This window comes from Emys orbicularis, chromosome 1 (assembly GCF_028017835.1).
Source record: "Emys orbicularis isolate rEmyOrb1 chromosome 1, rEmyOrb1.hap1, whole genome shotgun sequence".
NCBI lineage: Eukaryota > Metazoa > Chordata > Testudines > Emydidae > Emys > Emys orbicularis.
In genome coordinates this window covers 111,955,838-111,977,620 of record NC_088683.1, presented here as the reverse complement: position 1 = coordinate 111,977,620, position 21,783 = coordinate 111,955,838, and the positions used below count along the sequence as shown (strand labels likewise).

Here is a 21,783-nt window from a genome sequence, read left to right as displayed (position 1 = left end):
ATTAAAATTGTTGTTTTTCTCTTTTTTGGTTTTTTTGGTTTGTTTTTGCCGAACATGTAAAGCTGAAATCGCGCATGTTAAATGCGCGTAAGATGCGACAGACCTGTACTCATTTTCATGTGAAAGATTCTACTGTATCGATGTAGATAGGATAAGTACCCAAATGCAAAACATCTTTTTCGGTGACACTTGTATGTTTCCATCATGGTGTAGCCAGGAAAATTAACTCTCTACTATATTGTTACTCATTGTAGTGTTACTGTAAGATGTTACAAAATAGTCACCCCAGAAGATAGAGTTGCTTTATAGAAGTTAAAGTATAATTAAACAACTTTTCAGTTATTTCCAAAAGGTTGTTGTGAAGATTAATGTTCTGAAAGTGCTTTGAGATCTCTGGATGGAAAGTGCTAAAAAAGTGCAAAATATTTTCTTAAACCCAGTAAGTTCCTACTTCAGGGTTGGTGAAATAAATGAATACAATCTATGGAGGCATTTGTTTTCCTTTAAATAAAATAAAATGTTAAAAGGTTAATATTACAGCATTGCAATAATAGGTATATAAGAAAGTCACGGATGTGTTTCAATTTTCAGAGCAGTGGCAAGAGTTCAGTGCTGGAAAGTCTTGTGGGGAGGGATCTGCTCCCAAGAGGTACTGGAATTATCACCCGGAGACCCCTTATTCTGCAGCTGGTGCATGTTTCACCAGAGGATCGTCGGAAAACATCTGGAGATGAAAATGGTAAGAGTGATCCAACTGGGATTTTAATCTTCGTGTTTATGTAGTTGTCCTTAAAAGGAAATACCTCGTGATATTTTTATCCTTTTTGTGGGAAAAAATTACTAACTTTAATTTTAAAATGTATTTGCACATTTTTTCTTATTCCTTTGAGGCTTATTTTATACATATAATTGTGTTGAGAAAACGTAGCCACTGTCACCACCTATGCTACCCATACAACAGAAGCTGCAAAAGCTCTGGCAATTAGGATAATTGGTTCTTTCAATAGCTTTTCTGAGTTTCATATTTTTAGTCTTACCTTTGTTCTCTCCCTGGTATTCAGTGAGCACCTGCGAGAAGAGAGTATTACGGTATCTGACTGGTAGTGATTGCATAGGGTGTGCAGAGCATTTTTGCTTAGGTTCTCTGTTCCTGCTGATAAATAAAACCTCCCCAACAAGTGCATGACTGTGGAGAGGAGTTAAAGAATGTATGTAACTGGAAAAAATAGTGGGCTGGGGATTACAAAAACAAACCTTTATTAGTTTAAAACTTAATTGGAACCTCCAGTGGCTTATTGATATCATTTTACTAAGCACTATTGAGAAATTCTAACCCATATGAAAGTAGGATGATTTAGATTATTCTAAATCTTGTCTAGTCTAAAGCTTTAGTCTCTTTTAGCGACTCCTTCTTATCCGTTAGCAGATCAAGAGTGTCACCTCAATTGCCCGTTGGGAGTTGGAACAGTTTCACTTTGCATTAAGTAATACTCTTGGTCTATGTAAGAGTGAGACCACTAGAATTAATCAGTCATAGCAAAAAATCTTTTCATTTGACAGTGAAAACACATACACTTCTGATGGTATGATAAACTTAAATATATATACTAGAATTGTTACTTTTCCCTGAATTTAAATAAAGCTCCTTTTAAAACCTTTAGTTCAGAACAGATTCCTGAAAATATTAAATCAAGGTTCTAGAAGTCTGTTACTTGTTTTGTTTTGTTAATATACTTTCTGTATCTTTTGGTACTTGAAAAATTACTATTAAACACTGGAGAATCTTGAAGGTGTTCCAGCTCCAAATGCCATTGTTGCTGAAAGTGACAGAAAACACAAATCCAATGTATAAAAGTTAAGTTTTTAACATGCAGCACAACAAACTACTCGACAAGGATGGGCTCTGAGAGGCATATGAATATTAAAATAGAACCATAGAACACATTTGGTTTCTTTAAAGTATCCGTGAAATTTAATTTCACATTATTTGCATTTTATTTGCACCTAATGTTTTGGTACCCTTTGAACTGCTTTCACCTCGTGCATAGTAGAATGAGATACATGATAATTACTAGTTTTTGTCCTAGTCTGCAAGGTTAAGGGTAGAAAAGATGGTTTTGTAGACCAGGACAGAGTATTAGGAGTTTGTAGGCATCTCTTCTGTTCTCAGCTCTGTTACAAATTTCCTGTGACCTTGGGCTTCAGTCTTTTCAACTGTAAAATGGGGATAATGGCACATACTGTGCAGGGATGATGAATTAAATAAATATTTACGGTATAAAGCCCATTGAGAACTTTGGATGAAAGCCACTACATATGTGCCAAGTGTTATATCTACATTTTTAATTTTCAGAGTAAGGTAGGCTCATCTGATCGGAATGGACAGAGCTTTATGGCTTCTATCAACTAAGTTAGAATTTTTTTACTGAGGTGCAAACAAACTGCACGGATGCTCCAAGAAGTGGGGACAAACACTAAAGCAAAATACACAGACACTTTTCAATAGATACCTTTCTTTATGGGTATGGCCATATCAAATTCACGGTCCATTTTGGTCAGTTTCAGGGTCATAGGATTTTCAAAATAGTAAATTTCATGATTTCAGATATTTAAATCTGAAATTTCACAGTGTTGTAATTGTAGGAGTTCTGACTCAAAAAAGGAATTGTGGGGGGGTCGCAAGGTTATTGGAGGGAGGGGTTGTGGTACTGATACCCTTACTTATGCATTGCTGCTGACGGCGGCGCTGCCTTCAGAGCTGGGTGGCCTGAGAGCGGCGGCTGCTGGCCAGGAACCCAGCTCTGAAGGCAGAGCCGCTGCCAGTAGCAGTGCAGAAGTAAAGATGGCATGGTACGGTATGGTATTGCTGGCAGGGTGCTGCCTTCAGAACTGAGCGCCCAGCCAACAGCTGCCACTCTTTGGCCACCCAGCTCTGAATGCAGCAAAGAAGTAAGGGTGGCAATACTGTGACATCCCCCCCCCCCCCCCCCAATAACCTTCAACCCCCGTGCAACTCTTTTTTGGGTGAGAACCCCCAGTTTGAGAAATGCTGGTCTCCCCCATGAAATCTGTATAGTATAGAGTAAAAGCACACACAAGACCAGATTTCATGGGAGAGACCAGATTTCACGGTCGGTGACGCATTTTTCATGGCCATGAATTTGGTAGGGCCCTATTTGTGTGTTAGATATAAGTACACAAACAACTGTCTATATATATATAAACCTATATGTAGCTAATTATGATTATCAGACTTGTCTTTTTTTCATTCCAGCTTCAAGGACTAAAATGACATGAAATAAAGTATAACCATATGAACATTATCCTTATATAGTATCCTTACGCATAGTTGTCCTATAATAATTTTAGGGATTTAGAGAATTTTCTTTTTTGGAAAAAATAACTTGTTTTGCTTTCTTTTGAGTATTTACAAAATTATATACTGCTGAGTTACAGTCAGTAATACTGCAGCCTTTCTTAAATGAGTCAGCATGGTCTGTTGTTTCTCATACAATGTCAAAGCTGCCTGCTGTCAGAGGGTCTGTTTTGTTGATATTATAAAGCAAACACTGTTAAGGAGATGAAGTCCAGAATTTGACCTACATTTAAAAAAAACCAAAAACATTCTGGCAGGTAAATACCCTCTGGAATTTGAATTGTATGTGTAATTTTGTCACCAAACCGAGATTATTAATATGAAGCTGAATGACAACATAGAACAAACACCAGTGGGGGGAAGGGGGGGAGAGGAGAGGAGTGGATTTGATGCTTAATCTATTGGCCCTCTAGTACTGTTCCCTAACAAATACTATTCTCAGAATTAAATATATTCCTGCTGACATCATTGTGCTAGTGCATATGCAGAATTATAAGAACCATTTTAGCTTTGAAATGTAGTGTGAAGGTTTTGCCAGATGAACTAGGACAACTTGGTAGTTCATTTTAAAAATTCCAAAAATAGTGCAAGTAATGGATTATTTTCAAAATAATTAGAATTATATTCCACTTGCTAATAAAATGAAAGTATATATTTCTAAAATTGATGTATAGTCGTTGCATCTGGTGGCCATACAATACAGTTTGTAAATAAATCTAAGGACAGTTGCATATCTGAACTCTACACGTCTAACTCTTAAGTGCATTTCATGGAACTAACCCTGTGGCATTTGACTGTAGTTGATTAAGTTGGTTACCAGTTAAAGTGCCAGGTAATGTCATAGGCTACCTACCATAATATCACAATCCCCAGACAGGGCATTGGATAACAACATATGACATTTTTGCAAGAATGCTGGATAATCAGGAATGCTAGACATTTATTGTATAATAAAGAAGAATTTCATATTCTCCACAATGTTATAGCTGCTCCAGTTATTCCAGCCTAGTAAACTTGGTTTCTGTTTCAGAGCTCTTGTGAAAATCTGTTCCCAAGCATATTTTAGCATCCGGTCATTAAATAAATTGACATATTTGCTTTTACTTCCGTTTTAAAAAAAAAATACACTAAACTTGCAAAATCGTCAATAAAAATTACTAGCTTGGGCAAAAAATATTATGGTGCACCCCTAATTTGAATGAATTAGAATGAGGAAAATAAACTTAATATTTGCCCATCAAAATGACACATTGTCCCTAAGTGAGGGGAGATTTTTCTGCTAGTTGAATCTTATACAAGAAGTCCTCAGTTTCTGCACTAGTGCACTGTACTATTCTGAACATACTGTTAATGAACTCTTCATGCTCATAAACATAATAACACATAGTGGTTCCTTGTGCTTTCATTTGAATGCCTCCTTATATTGTGCTGTTACTGACTTAACATTTTAACACCAGCTTTATTCGCTAAAGCTTGTATATAAATCATACACATCTTGGTTCCAAAAGTGAGGCTTTATACATGATATGTTTTTATAAACAGAAATTTATCTTCAGCATAGGTATATTTACCCAGAAAATTCCTCCCTTGTTTTGTAGTTTAGAGACTTTCAAATTGTCATCTATTGTACTTGTTTTCAGATCTTAATATTATTGTGCCAAATACTAGATTGTTTTTCAAAAAGAAGTTGAAGGTAAATACGTTGACATGACATAACTGTACAGGCAGTTGGAAATAGCCTCTACTTTCCAGTGATGCTAATTTCATTTTAATAGCCTTTGACAAGACTCGGTGTGATTTACCTGAGGAATGAGCCCATATAATTTTTCTCTTGAAGAAGCCTACCTACTGTGTTTGAGTTTGATCCTCAGCACTCTGGTAGGGAGGATAAGTCTAACAACCATGTAACTGACAATGTTTCTGATTTTTCTTTTGTGCCAGACCAAAGAGCAACTATTTTTTGAGTCACTTTTGAGCGTTCCCCGACATGATAAAATCATACCACTTCCCTGAAATGAAGGGATAGTAAATACAATTGCTATTCAGTACAAAAGAATTTGAAGCTTCCGAAGAGCTTCTAACCCAAAATACAGAAAATATATTAACAAAAGAGAATAGTCTACTCCATTAGAAGTGAGGGAGTAAGCACTGTATTTTCACATCATCATATCTGACAGAGACACAATCTCCATAACTCTCATTTACACTGAGGTCTGAGAGAGGTTCTTGGTTTGATCAGAGCAAATACCTCATAATAGTTCTGTTGATAGTCATATAACATGTTTGTGGCAATAGCACACTGCGTTGTTTTCTATTGAATTACAGGACAAAGAAAACAATTGAGAGAGCTCTGTGAAATTTCTGCCCCCATTAATTATTAAATTGGCCTTGCAGCTAAGAATCATTTTTACAATTAAACTTCATCCATTTTGTGGGAGGATGGGATGGGGGAAGAGGATGTATGATGGATCAGTTTAGTAACATTTACTATTTTAGTATTTGGGGTGGGAAGTTAATGTTGCAGTCTTAGGGTATGTCTACACTACGGGATTAATCCGAATTTATATAATTCGAATTTTGGAAACAGATTGTATAAAGTCGAATGTATGCGGCCACACTAAGCACATTAATTCGGCGGTGTGCGTCCATGTACCGGGGCTAGCGTCGATTTCTGGAGCGTTGCACTGTGGGTAGCTATCCCATAGCTATCCCATAGTTCCCGCAGTCTCCTCCACCCATTGGAATTCTGGGTTGAGATCCCAATGCCTGATGGGGCCAAAAACATTGTTGCGGGTGGTTCTGGGTACATCCTCCCCCCTCTCCAGGGAAGCAACGGCAGACAACCGTTTCGCGCCTTTTTCCTGGGTGAACAGTGCAGACGCCATACCACGGCAAGCATGGAGCCCGCTCAGCTCAAGACAGCAGTCATGAACATTGTAAACACCTCGCGCGTTATCGTGCAGTTTATGCTGAACCAGAACCTGCAAAACCAGACGGCGAGGAGTAGGCTACGGCAGCGCGGCGGCGAGAGTGATGAGGACATGGAATTCTATCAAACCGCGGGCCCCGGCGCTTTGGAGATCATGCTGTTAATGGGGCAGGTTATAGCCGTGGAACGCCGATTCTGGGCCCGGGAAACAAGCACAGACTGGTGGGACCGCATAGTGTTGCAGTTGTGGGACGATTACCAGTGGCTGCGAAACTTTCGCATGCGAAAGGGCACTTTCTTGGAACTTTGTGACTTGCTTTCCCCTGCTCTGAAGCGCCAGAATACCAAGATGAGAGCAGCCCTCACAGTTGAAAAGCAAGTGGTGATAGCCCTGTGGAAGCTTGCAACGCCAGACAGCTACCGGTCAGTCGGGAATCAATTTGGAGTGGGCAAATCTACTGTGGGGGCTGCTGTGATGCAAGTAGCCAAAGCAATCACTGAGCTGCTGCTACGAAAGGTAGTGACTCTGGGAAATGTGCAGGTCATAGTGGATGGCTTTGCTGCAATGGGATTCCCTAACTGTGGTGGGGCGATAGATGGAACCCACATCCCTATCTTGGCACCGGAGCACCAGGGTACCCAGTACATAAACCGCAAGGGGTACTTTTCAGTGGTGCTGCAAGCACTTGTGGATCACAAGGGACGTTTCACCAACATCAACGTGGGCTGGCCGGGAAGGGTTCATGACGCTCGTGTCTTCAGGAACACTAATCTGTTTTAAACGGCTGCAGCAAGGGACTTACTTCCCGGACCAGAAAATAACCGTTGGGGATGTTGAAATGCCTATCGTTATCCTTGGGGACCCAGCCTACCCCTTAATGCCATGGCTCATGAAGCCATACACAGGCAGCCTGGACAGGAGTCAGGAGCTGTTCAACTACAGGCTAAGCAAGTGCAGAATGGTGGTAGAATGTGCATTTGGCCGTTTAAAAGGTTGCTGGCGCTCGTTACTGACTCGGTCAGACCTCAGCCAAACCAATATCCCCATTGTTATTGCTGCTTGCTGTGTGCTCCACAATCTCTGTGAGAGTAAGGGGGAGACCTTTATGGCGGGGTGGGAGGCTGAGGCAAATCGCCTGGCTGCTGATTATGCGCAGCCAGACAGCAGGGCGATTAGAAGATCACACCAGGAAGTGCTGCGCATCAGAGAAGCTTTGAAAACCAGTTTCATGACTGGCCAGGCTACGGTGTGAAAGTTCTGTTTGTTGAAAACCTGCCCCCTTGATTGACTCATTCCGTGTAAGCAAACCACCCTCCCCCCTTAAATCACAGCTTGCTTTTAAAGGAAATAGTCACTATCGTTTAAAAATCATGTATTCTTTATTAAGTGATTATAAACATAGGGAGAGAACCAAGAAGGTAATCTGGGTGAGGTTTGGGAGGAGGATAGGAGGGAAGTAAAAGGCCACTGAAAAAATTCAATATAATGACCGCCTTTTGGTTGGGCTGTCCACTGGGGTGGAGTGGGAGGGTGCACGGAGCCTCCCCCCCCGCGTTCTTACACATCTGGGTGAGGAGGATATGGAACATGGTGAGGGGGGAGGGAGATTATACAGCGGTTGCAGCGGCAGTCTGTTATCCTGCTGCCGTTCCTGAAGCTCCACCAGACGCCGGAGCATGTCCGTTTGATCACGCAGCAGCCCCAGCGTTGCAGCTTGCCACCTCTCATCTCGAGCGTCCCTCACAACCTCACGTTCACTGGCATCTTTCCTGTATTTAGATACCGTGTCCTTTCACTCATTCAAATGAACTCTTTCATTGCGGGTGCATTCCATTATTTCCGAGAACATCTCGTCTCGCGTCCTCTTTCTCCGCCGCCTTATCTGAGATAGCCTTCGGGACGGAGGAGGGAGGCTTGAAAAATTTGCAGCTGCTGGAGGGAGGGATGAAAAAAAGGAGAGAAGTTTTTAAAATGATACATTTTACAGAACAATGCTTATACTCTTTCATGGTGAACAACACTATTCACATTACATAGCACATGTGATTTCAGTACAAGGTCGCATTTTCCATCTTAATATTGAGTGCCTGTGGCTTTGGTGATAGAGATCACAGACGCAGGTCCGGGCAACAGAATTCAGCTTGCATGCGGCCATGGTAAGCCATTGTCTTTCGGCTTCTGCGCCCTCCTTTCCCACATACCAAGCAAAGCCCGTTGACTGCTGCGGTTTTCCTGTTAACCTTCAGCAGCAGAAAACAAACTAACCCCCCCCCCCCATCCAATTCTCTGGGATGATCGCTTTATCCCTCCCCCCACCGCGTGGCTGGTATCAGGGAAGATCTCTGGAGAAACCAAACTAACCCCCTGCCCCTCCCCCTCCCGCCATGAATTATCTGGGATGATCGCTGTACCCCTCCCCCCACCGCGTGGCTGGTATCAGGGAAGATCCCTGCTAGCCAAACGCGAAAAGCTCAGGGCCAATTACCCCTGCGCTTGGCTAACTGCAGGGAAGGATTTCTTTTCAGCCACAGGCAAACAGCCCAGTAGGAACGGCCACCTCTGTCCCCTTAATTAAAGTCCCGTATTTCAACCAGGTTACCATGAGCAATATCACTCTCCTGAGGATTACACAGCGAGATAAAGAACGGATGTTGCTTGAATGCCAGCAAACACCGGGACCATACGCTGCCAGGCTTTGTCATGCAATGATACCAGATTACTTGCTACTAGCATGGCGTGGTCAAGTGTCCTACCATGGAGGACGGAATAAGGCTGCACTGCCCAGAAACCTTGTGGCAAGGCTTTTGGAGTACCTCCAGGAGAGCTTCATGGAGATGTCCCTGGAGGATTTCCGCTCCATCCCCAGACACGTTAACAGACTTTTCCAGTAGCTGTACTGGCCGCGAATGCATCCCAAGTCCTCAGGGCAAAGTAATCATTAAAAAACGCTTGCTTTTAAAACAAGTTTTATATTTTAAAAGGTAAACTCACCTGAGGTCCCTTCCATTGGGTCATGGTCTTGGATACTGGCTTGAGAGGCTTGGGAGGGTACTTCAGTCAGGCTGAGAAAAAGATCCTGGCTGTTGGGGAAAACGGAGTGCTGTGTGCTCTCCGCAAGCTCGTCGTCCTCCTCCTCCTCCTCTTCTCCGTCCGCAGAATCCTCAGGTGTAGCTGATGAGATTACCCCCGCCTCGGAATCCACGGTCAGGGGTGGGGTAGTGGTGGCGGCCCCCCCAGAACTGCATGCAGCTCGGCGTAGAAGCGGCATGTCCGCGGCTCTGACCCGGAGCGACCGTTTGCCTCCTTTGTTTTTTGATAGGCTTGTCTGAGCTCCTTGACTTTCACGCGGCACTGATCTGAGTCCCTATTGTGGCCTCTCTCCATCATGCCCTTGGAGATTTTTTCAAAAATTTTGGCATTTCGTCTTTTCGAACGAAGTTCTGCTAGCACTGAATCCTTTCCCCATATAGTGATCAGATCCAGTACCTCCCGAACGGTCCATGCTGGTGCTCTTTTTCGATTATCGGCCTGCATGGTTACCTGTGCTGATGAGCTATCTGTGGTCACCTGTGTTCTCCACGCTGGGCAAACAGGAAATAAAATTCAAATGTTCACGGGGCTTTTCCTGTCTACCTGGCCAGTGCATCCGAGTTCAGATTGCTGTCCAGAGCGGTCACACTGGTGCACTGTAGGATAGCTCCCGGAGGCCAATACTATCGAATTGCGGCCACACTAACCCTAATTCGAAATGACAATATCGATTTTGGCGCTACTCCGCTCGTTGGGGTGGAGTACAGAAATCGATTTTAAGATCCCTTTATTTTGAAATAAATGGCTTCGTTGTGTGGACGGGTGCAGGGTTAATTCGATTTAACGCTGCTAAATCCGAATTAAAGTCATAGTGTAGACCAGGCCTTACTGGACAGTTAATATGGAGCCAGAAGATAAGAGCCAGAGTCTGAATCTAGAGTCTGAAGTTTACTAAAGCAACATTATTTTATCAGCTTTTCACATCAGTACCTCCAAACATAGGACCTTGTGATATCTGAAGCAAGTGCTGTTTATATCTCAGTAGCAGGCAGAAGCCCCAGTCAGGTTTTGGGGCCCCCTGTTGTAGTTGGTACAAGCACAAAGGAAGGCAGTTCCTGCTGCAAAGAACTTACCATCTAAAAAGACAAAGGGTGGAGTAACTGGTACAGCGTCATCAGTGTGTGGCTGGGCATGTCTCTCTTCTGTTCCATTTCTTTATTTTTATTTGTTATAGGGTGAAATGAAGGGATGAGTAAACAGGAACAATAAAGTCTAGATTTCAGATAATAAGAAGTGGTCTACTGGTGTTTAGGGACTGTAAAGTATTGGAGAGGGAGAACTGAAGTATTGGAAAGGGAGAACTGGGAGACCAGCTGGGTCTCTTCATGCACCAGTGGTGCTGCTCCTGACTGTTTTGGGAAGTCCTTGCTGTCCCCATCTCAACCTTAGAAGATCTTGGGGTTCTGATTGCAGCCTTTTATGACCCTAGTGGGCTTCCTTCGCTCCCAGTAGAGGATGGTGTGAGGAAATAGCCTTCTTAGTGTAAAGGGAGATACAGGATGTGGATAAACTTTGTTTTTGAAGCCTACATTTTTAAAGTCTAAATTACTTGGCACTGTCTCTTCTTAAATAATCTCAGATTTCTGGCCATTGTATCCGGCTTATTTTAATTTCCATGAGTTTCTCATTGATGTGCAGGAAGTTGTCATGCATAACTATGATTTATGCAGCAAAAAGTTAATGATCTCTCTACAGCACATTAGCCACCTCCAGCAATATGTAAAAAAAATGCACTTATATTAAATCCTTGTTTTCAAATAGGTTTTATAGCTTATCCAGGGTGAGAAATGACCCTCATCAAGGAACGTTCTAGATTGCTCTATTGAAAAGGGCACTGTTTTGTGTGTTTGAAATCAAAGTACTTCAAAACAGTAATTCTGAGATGAACAGCAATAATAAAGGCATCAAATAAACGACATGACAATATATTTGATTAATGTGTATCATTTAGTGATGAGTGTTCAAGATCTGTTTACTGTGTATTGTGATGATGCATTATGCATTTTCATTAATAATTGAATAGCATGCATGTCTGTCTGCATGCTTTTATAATCCCTCTAAGTCTGGTACAGAAAGGTAAAGAGAATGCTATGTAAAACTTAATGGCAAATACTAAACTTTATTCAATGCTGTTTCTGTTTACTGCAGACCCTGCTACATGGAAAAATCCAAGACACCTTACTAAAGGTTTCTTTTAGCCACTTGCTTGTTGTCCCTACACATTATCTGCATGTTTATGTATTTTAACTACCTGCATTTCATGCCACTTTATTGCTGACTGCACTTTTACTTTTACACTGGCTACTGTGTTGACTGATGGTTATTTTGGGCGGTCTTGTGGCTTTTTTTTTTTTTTTTTTCCAATTTCAGTAATTTCTGTCTTTGCTCTGCATTAGCAAGGGATGAATTTAACTTTTCTTTTGCAATGTGTTGCTTTATCATATAACTTTCATAACATTTTAGTTACGTAATGTGTTTTTAATATGTATTGGTGAGTGTCTTTTGGGACTCCTACCAGAATGAGACAGTTTGAATGGTACTTACTTTTAGATAAGCAGTATTTGGATGAGCAAATAGTAAGCAGAGTTCTTGTTGGTTCCTTTCTAGAACTGATTTCTGTGTAGAGAAACTGGGAATTTGAAATGCAACATCACTTTAAAAAATGGAGATCTAGTTGAGGGAATACAGATGTCTCCAGATATGACTAAAACTTACTTTTTTTAGTAGGAGCTTGTGCTTAAGTACACTCAATAACAGAAGTCGCCACTTCTATATCTCTTTTGCTGGTTTTGGGCCTGATCCTAAGAAGCACAGAGTATTGTCAGCCAACGTTGAAGTCTGTATGGCTAAGGATGCTTGGCCTCTGGCAGAATTGGGCTTTATAAGACTTATGCCCCAAGGTTTCATTGTTAAACAATACATAAGTGTTCTACTTGTTTTTTTTCTGCTTGAGCAGATTTTTCTAACAATTTCTTTCAGCTGTAATCTGATCTCTGTACAGTGCACTGTATGAATGCTTACTTGTATGCAAAAAAGGATGTTGCAAAAAGTTTTTTTTTTTCCAGTCACAAACTGATCTTTAAATAGGCAGGGCATTTCTGGGGACTGCTAGGATAGGAAAATGAGTCATTCTTTTAATCAAATCCATTATTCAGAGAGTGGAAATTAGGCAACGGATCTACAAATTAAAATTTGGAATGAGATGCAGAATGTTAAATATATGTATTTAAAGCCATTTAATTTCTTACAGTAGGAAGTAGATTAACTTTTGCATTTCTGCTGCTACTTTAAAAGAAAATGTATCTTGGTTTTCAACAAACTGTTCAAGTGAAAAAGACACCAGGATCATAGAACATCAGGGTTGGAAGGCACCTCAGGAGGTCATCTAGTCCAACCCCATGCTCAAAGCAGGACCAATCCCCAGACAGATTTTTACCCCAGTTCCCTAAATGGCCCCCTCAAGGATTGAACTCACAACCTTGGGTTTAGCAGGCCAATGCTCAAACCACTGAGCTATCCCTCCTCCCTAAATAAATGGAGATATACCTATCTCATAGAACTAGAAGGGACCTTGAAAGGTCATTGAGTCCAGCCCCCTGCCTTCACTAACAGGACCAAGTACCAATTTTGCCCCAGATCCCTAAATGGCCCCCTCAAGGATTGAACTCACAACCCTGGATTTAGCAGGCCAACGCTTAAACCACTGAGCTATCCCTCCTTAGGCTCTTAGTAGGGTGTCCTTGAAAATGAAACTTTTTTCCTCTCTAACTCATGTAATGGCTTTGTTTTCAGGGATTGATGCTGAAGAATGGGGTAAATTCCTTCACACCAAAAATAAGGTATGTTTATTATGGAGTGACAGTAGCTAGCTTTCCATTATAAGCCTGAAGTTCAATCCCAACCCTTTCTCCTCCATCAACTTCCCCTAAAAGGGATGAACTCCACATGCTACATTTCATGCCAAGGTAGAACTTTGTTCTTGAGAAGTTTGTGGGGTTTTTAAGTTCAGGAAAGGAAGTTTAAAGTTATGGTGTCTCTGGGTTGTTTCTCTTCTATAGTGCTTGTCCTCATTATATTGGCTTGTATCACCTGAATGGCTAGGCTTTAAAAATTCCAAATTTGTATGTATTGTTGGCTTTGCTTTTAGTGTTTTTTTGGTGAAGCATTGAGTGGAAATTACAAAGATAAGTACATATACCATCACAAATTGTTTTTATTACTCCACATTAAGATAGTCAGGGAAGGAGTTAACTAGAGACTTACTTGAGCAGAGATATAAGAGGAAAGTAGTAGAAGACTGTAGGAGGGGGATTGAAAGGACTAGAAAGAGCTTCCCCAGCCATGTGGTGAAGACTGAAGGACTAATGCTTAAGAGTCTTTCTATGTTAAGGACAGTTTGTCTCCCTTGGTTGAAGCAAGCCATCCTTGATTTGATGACTTGCTTGTTGATTTTGATTTGCATCTTTTTGGAGTGGGTTGAAGAGTGCCCCAGTTCTGACTCCCTGTACTTTGGGTCAGGGAGTAGAAATTTGCTGTGAAGAGGTGTGGCAGAATGCAGTATTTTATGTCGTGTTTTTCCCCCTCTTTGTGTGTTGCTTGAAGCTATGGCTTAGGTCACTCATGTGGAGGTATTTTTTCACATGTTTATAGAACACTGTTATGAAATTTTCTAACTATTAGTTGATTTGCTGATGATGCCAAACTGTTTCTACAACTTCTGGCAAAGCCAGAGATGGAGAAAGATGTAGAATGATGGGGGATAAATACAGAGATGGGGAGCCAGGAAGGACGGAAGACTGGATGACACAGCTCTGTGCTGCCTAATTTTGGACTGGGGGTGTTTTGTTTAAGGAAGGAAGAGTGGTTGCAGAGTGTGGAGGCAGACCAGAGAAGATTGGCAGGGCATGTTGAAGAGGACTGGAGAGGGGGAGGAACAGGGTACCTGGGAGATACAGAGGGCAACATGATGTTAGTGTATCCTACTCACGTTCAAACTTCAAAGACAACGTTTTATTAGATATAAAACTAATATAGTTTAAACACTTTATTGTGGATAAATCTTTCCCCTTGATGAGATCTTGGTAGCGAGTAATAACTCCTGCTGCCCATTGTAGCAAAAGGCGAATGTTATTACTCAATAATCAGTTTCCAGCTATTAATGTTCACTTTGATAGCATTGTAAAATAGTGCTGAAGATGATTCTTGCTTTTTATGTGCATACTTACAGTATTTATCACTTTATGTTGGCAAGAAGAACATTTTGGTGATATATAGATCTCTCTCTCTCTCATAGATAGATGTATGCAGTAAGTACATTGCTGTCTGACTTTGTTACTTTTGCTTCTGTATTTTAGCTCTATACAGACTTTGATGAAATTCGACAAGAAATAGAAAATGAAACAGAGAGGATTTCAGGAAATAATAAGGTTGGTACAAGATAAACTCCACTCTAGTTCACAGAATATCATAGTTTCTAAAATTCCTTACTGTCATGGGGTACTCGATGGTGGCACCTCTTCCTGGCTCTTCTGGGGATTAGCTCTCTTCCAGGTCTGACACCTCTCTTTGCAGGGTCTCAGCCCGTTGTCTTCTCTCTCGCTCTACAGCCCCTCCCTCACTCCAGGAACTGCAGCTTCCTCTTTGTGACTCAGCCCTCCTGCCAGGTCACTATGTTGTTTCCCCTCCTGGGGTATAGAGTCACAGTGGACCTGCTGTCCAGGCAATGCCACTCCATCAGTGCCTAGTAGGGGAACCCAGGCCCTCTCACAACTTTGGGTTCCAGCCCAGGGACTCTACAACATGCAGCCAAGGTCTGCTCAGTCCCTTCTCTTCCTGGACTGCTTCCTACTCATCTCTAGCAGGCTTTCTTCTCTTCCTATCTCTCTGCTAGGTACACCCTTCTCTCAGGGCCAGGACCACAGGATCCTACTCTTTCCTTAGGTTCCCTCCTTTCCTCTCTAAAGCACAGAGGGTCGCTGCAGCCATTTTCTGCTCAGCTGAATGCCGTCTTCCAATCAGGGATTGCTTTGGCAGCCTAAACCTCTCATGTGTTGGCCCTCTAATTGGCCCTTTCTCAGCTTCCTTGGCCCTTTTGGGGCTGATGTGGGGGCAAACACCCCATCCCACTTGCAGAAAATCTGGTGGTTAAACATTGAGAGAGGCTCATACAACTCCAGTGTACAGTAAATAACATAGTGGATCCACTAGCACATGTAGTTCACATAGTTCTGAGGTGACACCAGCACTGCTATGAAATTATTATGTTGGCAGAATTCTGGGTATCAGACTTCACTTCAAAACTTGTTTATGTAGTAGTTCCACAAGGGGAAGTAGCCTCCACCTCCCTAGGTCGAACCCATATGGTGTTTATATAAACAGCTTTGTGTGTATGTATGACACTTTGTTTAGCTTGTAAAATCAGCAGCCATGTTTATGTGCATATGTGCCGTTGCTGAAATTTGTTTTATCCATCAAGTAGGAGAAGGCAGGATTGCACACACACAGAAATTGGTTGATAAACTGATGATTTTATTTCTGGACAAATTCTTGTGTAGAGGTCTCTGGTGCAGGAGTTTAATTTTAGTAAAGAATTGGCTTTCTGGGTGGTATGTCTAGGTAAACAAATCCTCTAACTCTAATTCTTGGTGATTTTAATGTATTTCTAGGGGATCAGTCCTGAACCTATTCACCTTAAAATTTTTTCACCGAATGTTGTCAATCTGACTCTTGTGGATTTGCCAGGAATGACAAAGGTAAGAGACTGAATTTTACCTTTCGATTTGCTGCAGGTAGATTATTTTTGAGGGGGGCAAAATGACCTCTGTTTTGACCATTTTGTACCATTTGATAAATCATCTAAGATTCCCTTTAAAAACAGAAAATGTTATTGTTCATCAAGTTGACCAGCAATTCTGTATGGCTTTGAAATTAAGTGTCCCCATCTTGTGATTAGAATTTGGATCTTTGGTAGTGCTGTACACTGAGGAGAGAGGGTTTTCTTATAAAGGTTATGTCTACACTGCAGAAAACAAACCACAGCAGCGAGTCTCAGAGCCTGGGTCTGCATACTTGGGCTTGCACTACGGCTCTAAAGATAACCATGTAAACATTCTGCTTGGGCTGGAGATTGGGCTCTGAAGACCGGAGAGGGAGTTGGGCTTTAGAGGTCGAGCCAAAATGTCTACATGCTATTTTTATCACTACAGTACAAGCTCCGTGAGCCCATGTGTGCAGATCTGGGCTCAGAGACTTGCTGCTGTGGGATTTTTTTTTTTTTCTTTTGCAGAGTAGATGTACACTAAGAGGCTTGGAAATGTTGTGGAGGTAGCATGCTTGGCTAATAGGAGAGGTAGCACTTTAGTGTCAGCAGTAACACCTGTAGTTAATTAGGTAAGTATTGACCAGAATAAAAATGACACCTCCCCCTCTTACAGAAGTGGCAATGCTTGAAAAATTGTGTAAAGCAAGGAAACAATGGAGGAAACCCTCTGAGCTCTGAAGGACACATAGGGTGCCCTGAAGGGGAGGAAGTATTCAGGTCCCATATGAAAGTTTTTTATTGAACCGTAACTTTTTCTACAGGAAGGGGGCTTTTTTCTGGGTCCCCAATGGCAGTTAAGTGCGTAACTTCCCTAGACTTGCAGTGCAAGTTAGGGGCAGAACTGTCATTTGTTCCTTTGAAAATCTCCTCAAAATTAACATAGTAAGTTGGAGTATTTGGTTTGGTTCTCATTGTGCACTGTTTTCATGTTTTTGTACTTTTCTTATAGTATCTTCATTAGCCTGGTTTCAAACTTGATTTCTAGTTCAGAGAAATTTGGTTTTATATTGTTGTGTTTTTTAATAGAGAGAAGTGTGTGATTTGGATTTGCATGATTCACTCCCCCCTTTAGTTCTATATTGTTTGTTTCCCTTTAGGTACCTGTGGGTGATCAGCCTAAGGACATTGAACTTCAAATCAGAGAACTAATCCTTCGATTCATTAGTAACCCAAATTCAATTATTCTGGCAGTCACAGCTGCCAACACAGACATGGCTACGTCAGAGGCACTTAAAATTGCACGGGAGGTAGATCCAGATGGTAAGCAGCAAGACATACTGGAGCCTGCATTTTAGTATTTCTCTTAAAATGGATTTTCCTAGGATTTTCCTACCATTTTCTCCAAATTAAAGTTTTGGAGAAAATGGTATTTGTTTTTCATACTAGTGGATTTTCTTAGGAAACAGTTGTTGTATTTTAACAAATAACATTTTCCAATTGTAGCTTGTGCGATTCGGAAGCTGTTAACAATGCTGAGATGAATTAGTATCTAATTAAGGGCCTGCTGGCTCACAGGCAAGGCCAGTCCAGATCCTGTTACTCTTCTAATATGGTCATGTAATCCACTGCTGTTTACAAAGCAATATAATTGCATTGAAGAAGGCTGCTTTCATGAGAGTTGTTATTGAGTATGGCCTGCTCAGGTGATTACAATTTTGGAGGAATAAAATGTGTGTCTTGTAGCAGGGAAAATGAATACTTCTACAGTTAGTAATTGGCTGTTGCATATGGTTCTGTTCTAGTCTCAAAAGGGAGAAAATACATTTGGTAGCATTTGGTGTTCAGATATTGCCCACTTCAGTGCCCTGTATTTGTCTGGCAAGTCTGCTGATTTGAACTTCTGAGCAGTGGATATATACTAATTTTATGTTTATGTAGCGACTGATCCAAATGAGTCCTAAAGCACTCTACACACTTGCTGACTGTATGTATGTGAGAATCACTTTCATAACCGCTGAAATAGCTAAAAGTATTTTATTTATTTGAACCTAGAGAAGAAATATGTAGAGACAGTGAGTGTAGTTACTCAAGTTAAAATTATCCGAAGACACTGGGATTAACACCCTGTCATGCAGTTGCCTTACCTGTTGGTGCACCACCCTGCCTTGGTTTCCCCTCTTCTTCGGGGCCCAACTCAGAGTTGAAGTTCAAAACAAAATTCTTCTCCCTTCCCTGTTCTGGGATTTCATTTATTATTAAACAAAATATATTCAGTGCTTCACCCTTCTAATGTGGCTTCCCAAGTACTTTTCCCCTTGGTGCATGGGATATTTTTTCCCTTTCCATTGTGTCAGGCATAGGAACGTAGTCTCTGCTTGAGTCTCTTCAGGCAAAGCCCCTCAAGGTGTGTCTACACTGATTAAAAACACCCATCTGGCCCATGGCAGCTGACTTGAGTTCGTGGGGTTTGGGCTAAAGGGCTGCTTAATTGAGGTGTAGACATTTGCGCTCTAGGACCCTGCGAGTTAGGAGGGTCCCAGGGCTCATGCTGCAGCCCAAGCCTGAACTTCTACACCGTGGTTAAACAACCCCTTAGCCTGAGCCCAGCGAGCTGAGTCAGCTGACATGGGCCAGATGCAAATGTCTAATTGCAGTGTAGACGTACCCTCAGGGGCTCCATCCCAGGTCCCACCTTCTTAACCCCTTTGGAGAACCTCCTCCTAGGCCTTTCCTCAAACCAGGGCTGTCTGACGGGGCAACAGATCCTGCTTTTTATTTATTGCCTTGTTCATATGATCAGGCATATAACCCTAGGACTACTTTCCATAATTCCCAGCCTTAAAGGTTTGAGGCCTGTAACAGGTGTGCTGGTCTGCAGCTATTATTATACGTCCTTATTCTTGCAAAAAGTTCTATAGGATTTTTTTAATGCCTACCAGTGGTCAGGACCTCTGATCTGCATCCATTTGAAAGATGGCTCTTACAATAACAGCTCAGTGATAGCTAACGCAGGGCTGAGATGCTGATTCAGTATAGATTTGGGGACAGTACTGAATACTGAATTATCTCTTCCTGCAGCACCTGGTTTGTCTGCAGTAGCCTCCTATCCCAATACTTACCCAGTCAAACTCTGCTTAGTTTACCAGGTTTCAGAGTAACAGCCGTGTTAGTCTGTATCCGCAAAAAGAACAGGAGTACTTGTGGCACCTTAGAGACTAACAAATTTATTTAAGATGTTAAGGCTCCAAGATAGCCTAAGTTTTATTTGTTTCTAAAGCATTTCATGGAGTAAGCAAATCCAGTATACCTACACAGGTTTCTTTCCACATTTGGGTCTAGAGATGTTCGTATCTAAGTATAAAGTTCTTATTTTCCTTGAGAAACATCTGATCATATGCTTTAGAAACTGGTTAAATCTGTTTCATTGTGTACAGAATAAAATTAATAGTTTTTTTTCTAGCCATTCATATAGTGGTAGTATTATAAGTGTAGCCCTTGTACAACTGCAAACAAGTCAGGGTATAGCTATAGGTATATACCAGGGCTCTCTTCTTTCAGCTCACACTTAAAACCTATAAGCTTGTGAGCCTAGTACTTCCTGTTATCTCTCACTCTAACCCCATCTCAGCTGACACAGTGCTCCTGTCACTGATGTCAATTATCTGAATTTCCAGCCAACGCAGCAGTCAAACCTTCTTTTCTATGCAGGTTACTGGAGCTCTGTAGAGCCTAGAATCTTGCTCATCATAGTTCTAGTCATCTTGTTCTGACCATTGCATTCAACTAAGGACCTTCTTGTATACTTTAAGGCAGGGATGGGCAAACTTTTTGGCCCAAGGGCCACATCTGGGTATGGAAATTGTATGGTGAGCCAGGAATGCTCACGAAATTGGGGGTTGGAGTGTGTGTGGGGGGGTGAGGGCTCCGGCTGGGGGTGCAGGCTCTGGGGTGGGGCTGGGATGAGGGGTTGGAGGTGCAGGAGGGTGCTCCGGGCTGGGACTGAGGAGTTCAGAGGGCAGGAGAGGGATCAGGGCTGGGGCAGGTGGTTGGGGCGCAGAAGGGAGTCAGAGGTGCAGGCTCCAGGCGGCGCTTACCTCAAGGAGTTCCCAGAAGCAGCGGCATGTCCCCCCTCCGGTTCCTACGCGGAGGCACGGCAAGCCGGCTCTGCGCCCTGCCTCATCCGCAGGCGCTGCCCCTGCAGCTCCCACTGGCTGTAGTTCCCAGCCAATAGGAGCTGCGGGGGTGGCACTTGGGGCGGGGGAAGCGTGCGGAGCCCCTTGGCTGCCTCTGCGCATAGGAGCCAGAGGTGGGGACATGCCGCTGCTTCTGGGAGCCGTGCAGAGCCATGGCACATGCGGAGTGGTGCAAGATCCAGACCCCACATCCCAGCAGGAGCTCAAGGGCCGGATTAAAACATCTGAAGAGCCAGATGTGGCCCCTCGGCCGTAGTTTGCCCACCCCTGCTCTACGGCCGTACTAAACTGCTTAAGGCTGACAGACTTCTTGTAAATGACAATTTTCCTGCTGTTTTGATAGGTCGAAGAACGCTTGCTGTTATCACAAAGCTGGATCTCATGGATGCTGGCACTGATGCTATGGATGTACTTATGGGAAGAGTGATTCCAGTTAAACTTGGCATAATTGGGATAGTGAACAGGTGAGCGTAGGGCAGTAGTCTCCAACCTTTTTAAGTACAAGATCACTTTTTGAATTTAAGTGAAACCCAGGATCTATCTCAAAGAAACTGTAGAAATAATAGTAATCACACAAACCCAAACACCCTTGCCCTGTTCCCTGCCCCACCACTTCCCCAAGGCCCTGCCCCGCCCCTTCTCAGAGGCCCCGTCTTGCTCACTGAAGGGTTGGGAGTGTGGGAGGGGCTCCGGGCTGAGCCTGAGGCAGGGGGTTGGGGTGGAGGAGAGGGTGCGGGAAGGTGGTTCAGGTTGGGGTGCGGGAGGGTTACGGGGTGGGGCTCCAGCCGGGCACCGCTTACCTTAGGCGGCTCCCAGGCAGTGGTGCAGCGGGACTAAGGCAGGCTCCCTGCCTGCTCTGGCCCTGCGCTGCTCCCGGAAGTGGCCGGTTCCCCACCGTTCCCCATTTCTGGTCAATGGGAGCTGCAGGGATAGTGCCTGCAGGTGAGGGCAGCACGTGAAGACCCTCTACCCCCTACCCTCCCAGGAGCCGCTGCCGGAAATGCCGGCCACTTCCAGAAGTGGCGTGGGGCCAGGGCAGGCAGGGAGCCTGCTTTAGCTCTGCTGTGCAGCGGGACTGTTAGCAGCCGATCTCCTGGTTTGGCTGCAGGAGGGTTGGCAACCCTATCGTGATTGGCTGAGTGACTGAGACTGAGATCCACTGTCAGAGGCTCTGCGATCTACCAGTTGGTGACCACTGGTGTAGGGGATGTCAATTAATATGTTCTTTTGAAAGCTGGATCTTTCCTTAATACGAAGGAATGCTTAGGTTTCTCAAGCATATGGGTGTGGGATTTAGAATAAGGGATTTGGAGACAAAAATTTATTGTATTTAATTTATGTATTTAATTACAGAAAGAAATAAGCAGTGGGTGGCCTAGTTTCAAAATGTTGGCTGCTGTGTGGGTACCTGGATTCAGGAGCTTAATCTTCTTC

The 21,783-nt window shown here is 42.9% G+C and overlaps 1 protein-coding gene across 2 annotated transcripts in view; it reads left to right on the top strand.

Moving 5' to 3' along the window:
• DNM1L (dynamin 1 like) overlaps nucleotides 1-21,783 on the top strand; it is a 56,531-nt gene that overhangs the window by 15,454 nt on the left and 19,294 nt on the right. Inside the window, exons 2-8 of one of the 2 annotated variants that reach the window (XM_065405215.1) lie at nucleotides 592-739; nucleotides 11,545-11,583; nucleotides 13,189-13,235; nucleotides 14,751-14,822; nucleotides 16,062-16,148; nucleotides 17,314-17,476; nucleotides 20,693-20,813. In XM_065405215.1, the coding sequence (XP_065261287.1) occupies nucleotides 592-739; nucleotides 11,545-11,583; nucleotides 13,189-13,235; nucleotides 14,751-14,822; nucleotides 16,062-16,148; nucleotides 17,314-17,476; nucleotides 20,693-20,813 (677 nt within the window). The remainder of the gene's footprint in view (nucleotides 1-591; nucleotides 740-11,544; nucleotides 11,584-13,188; nucleotides 13,236-14,750; nucleotides 14,823-16,061; nucleotides 16,149-17,313; nucleotides 17,477-20,692; nucleotides 20,814-21,783) is intronic. The other variant, XM_065405938.1, reaches the window with a different exon arrangement.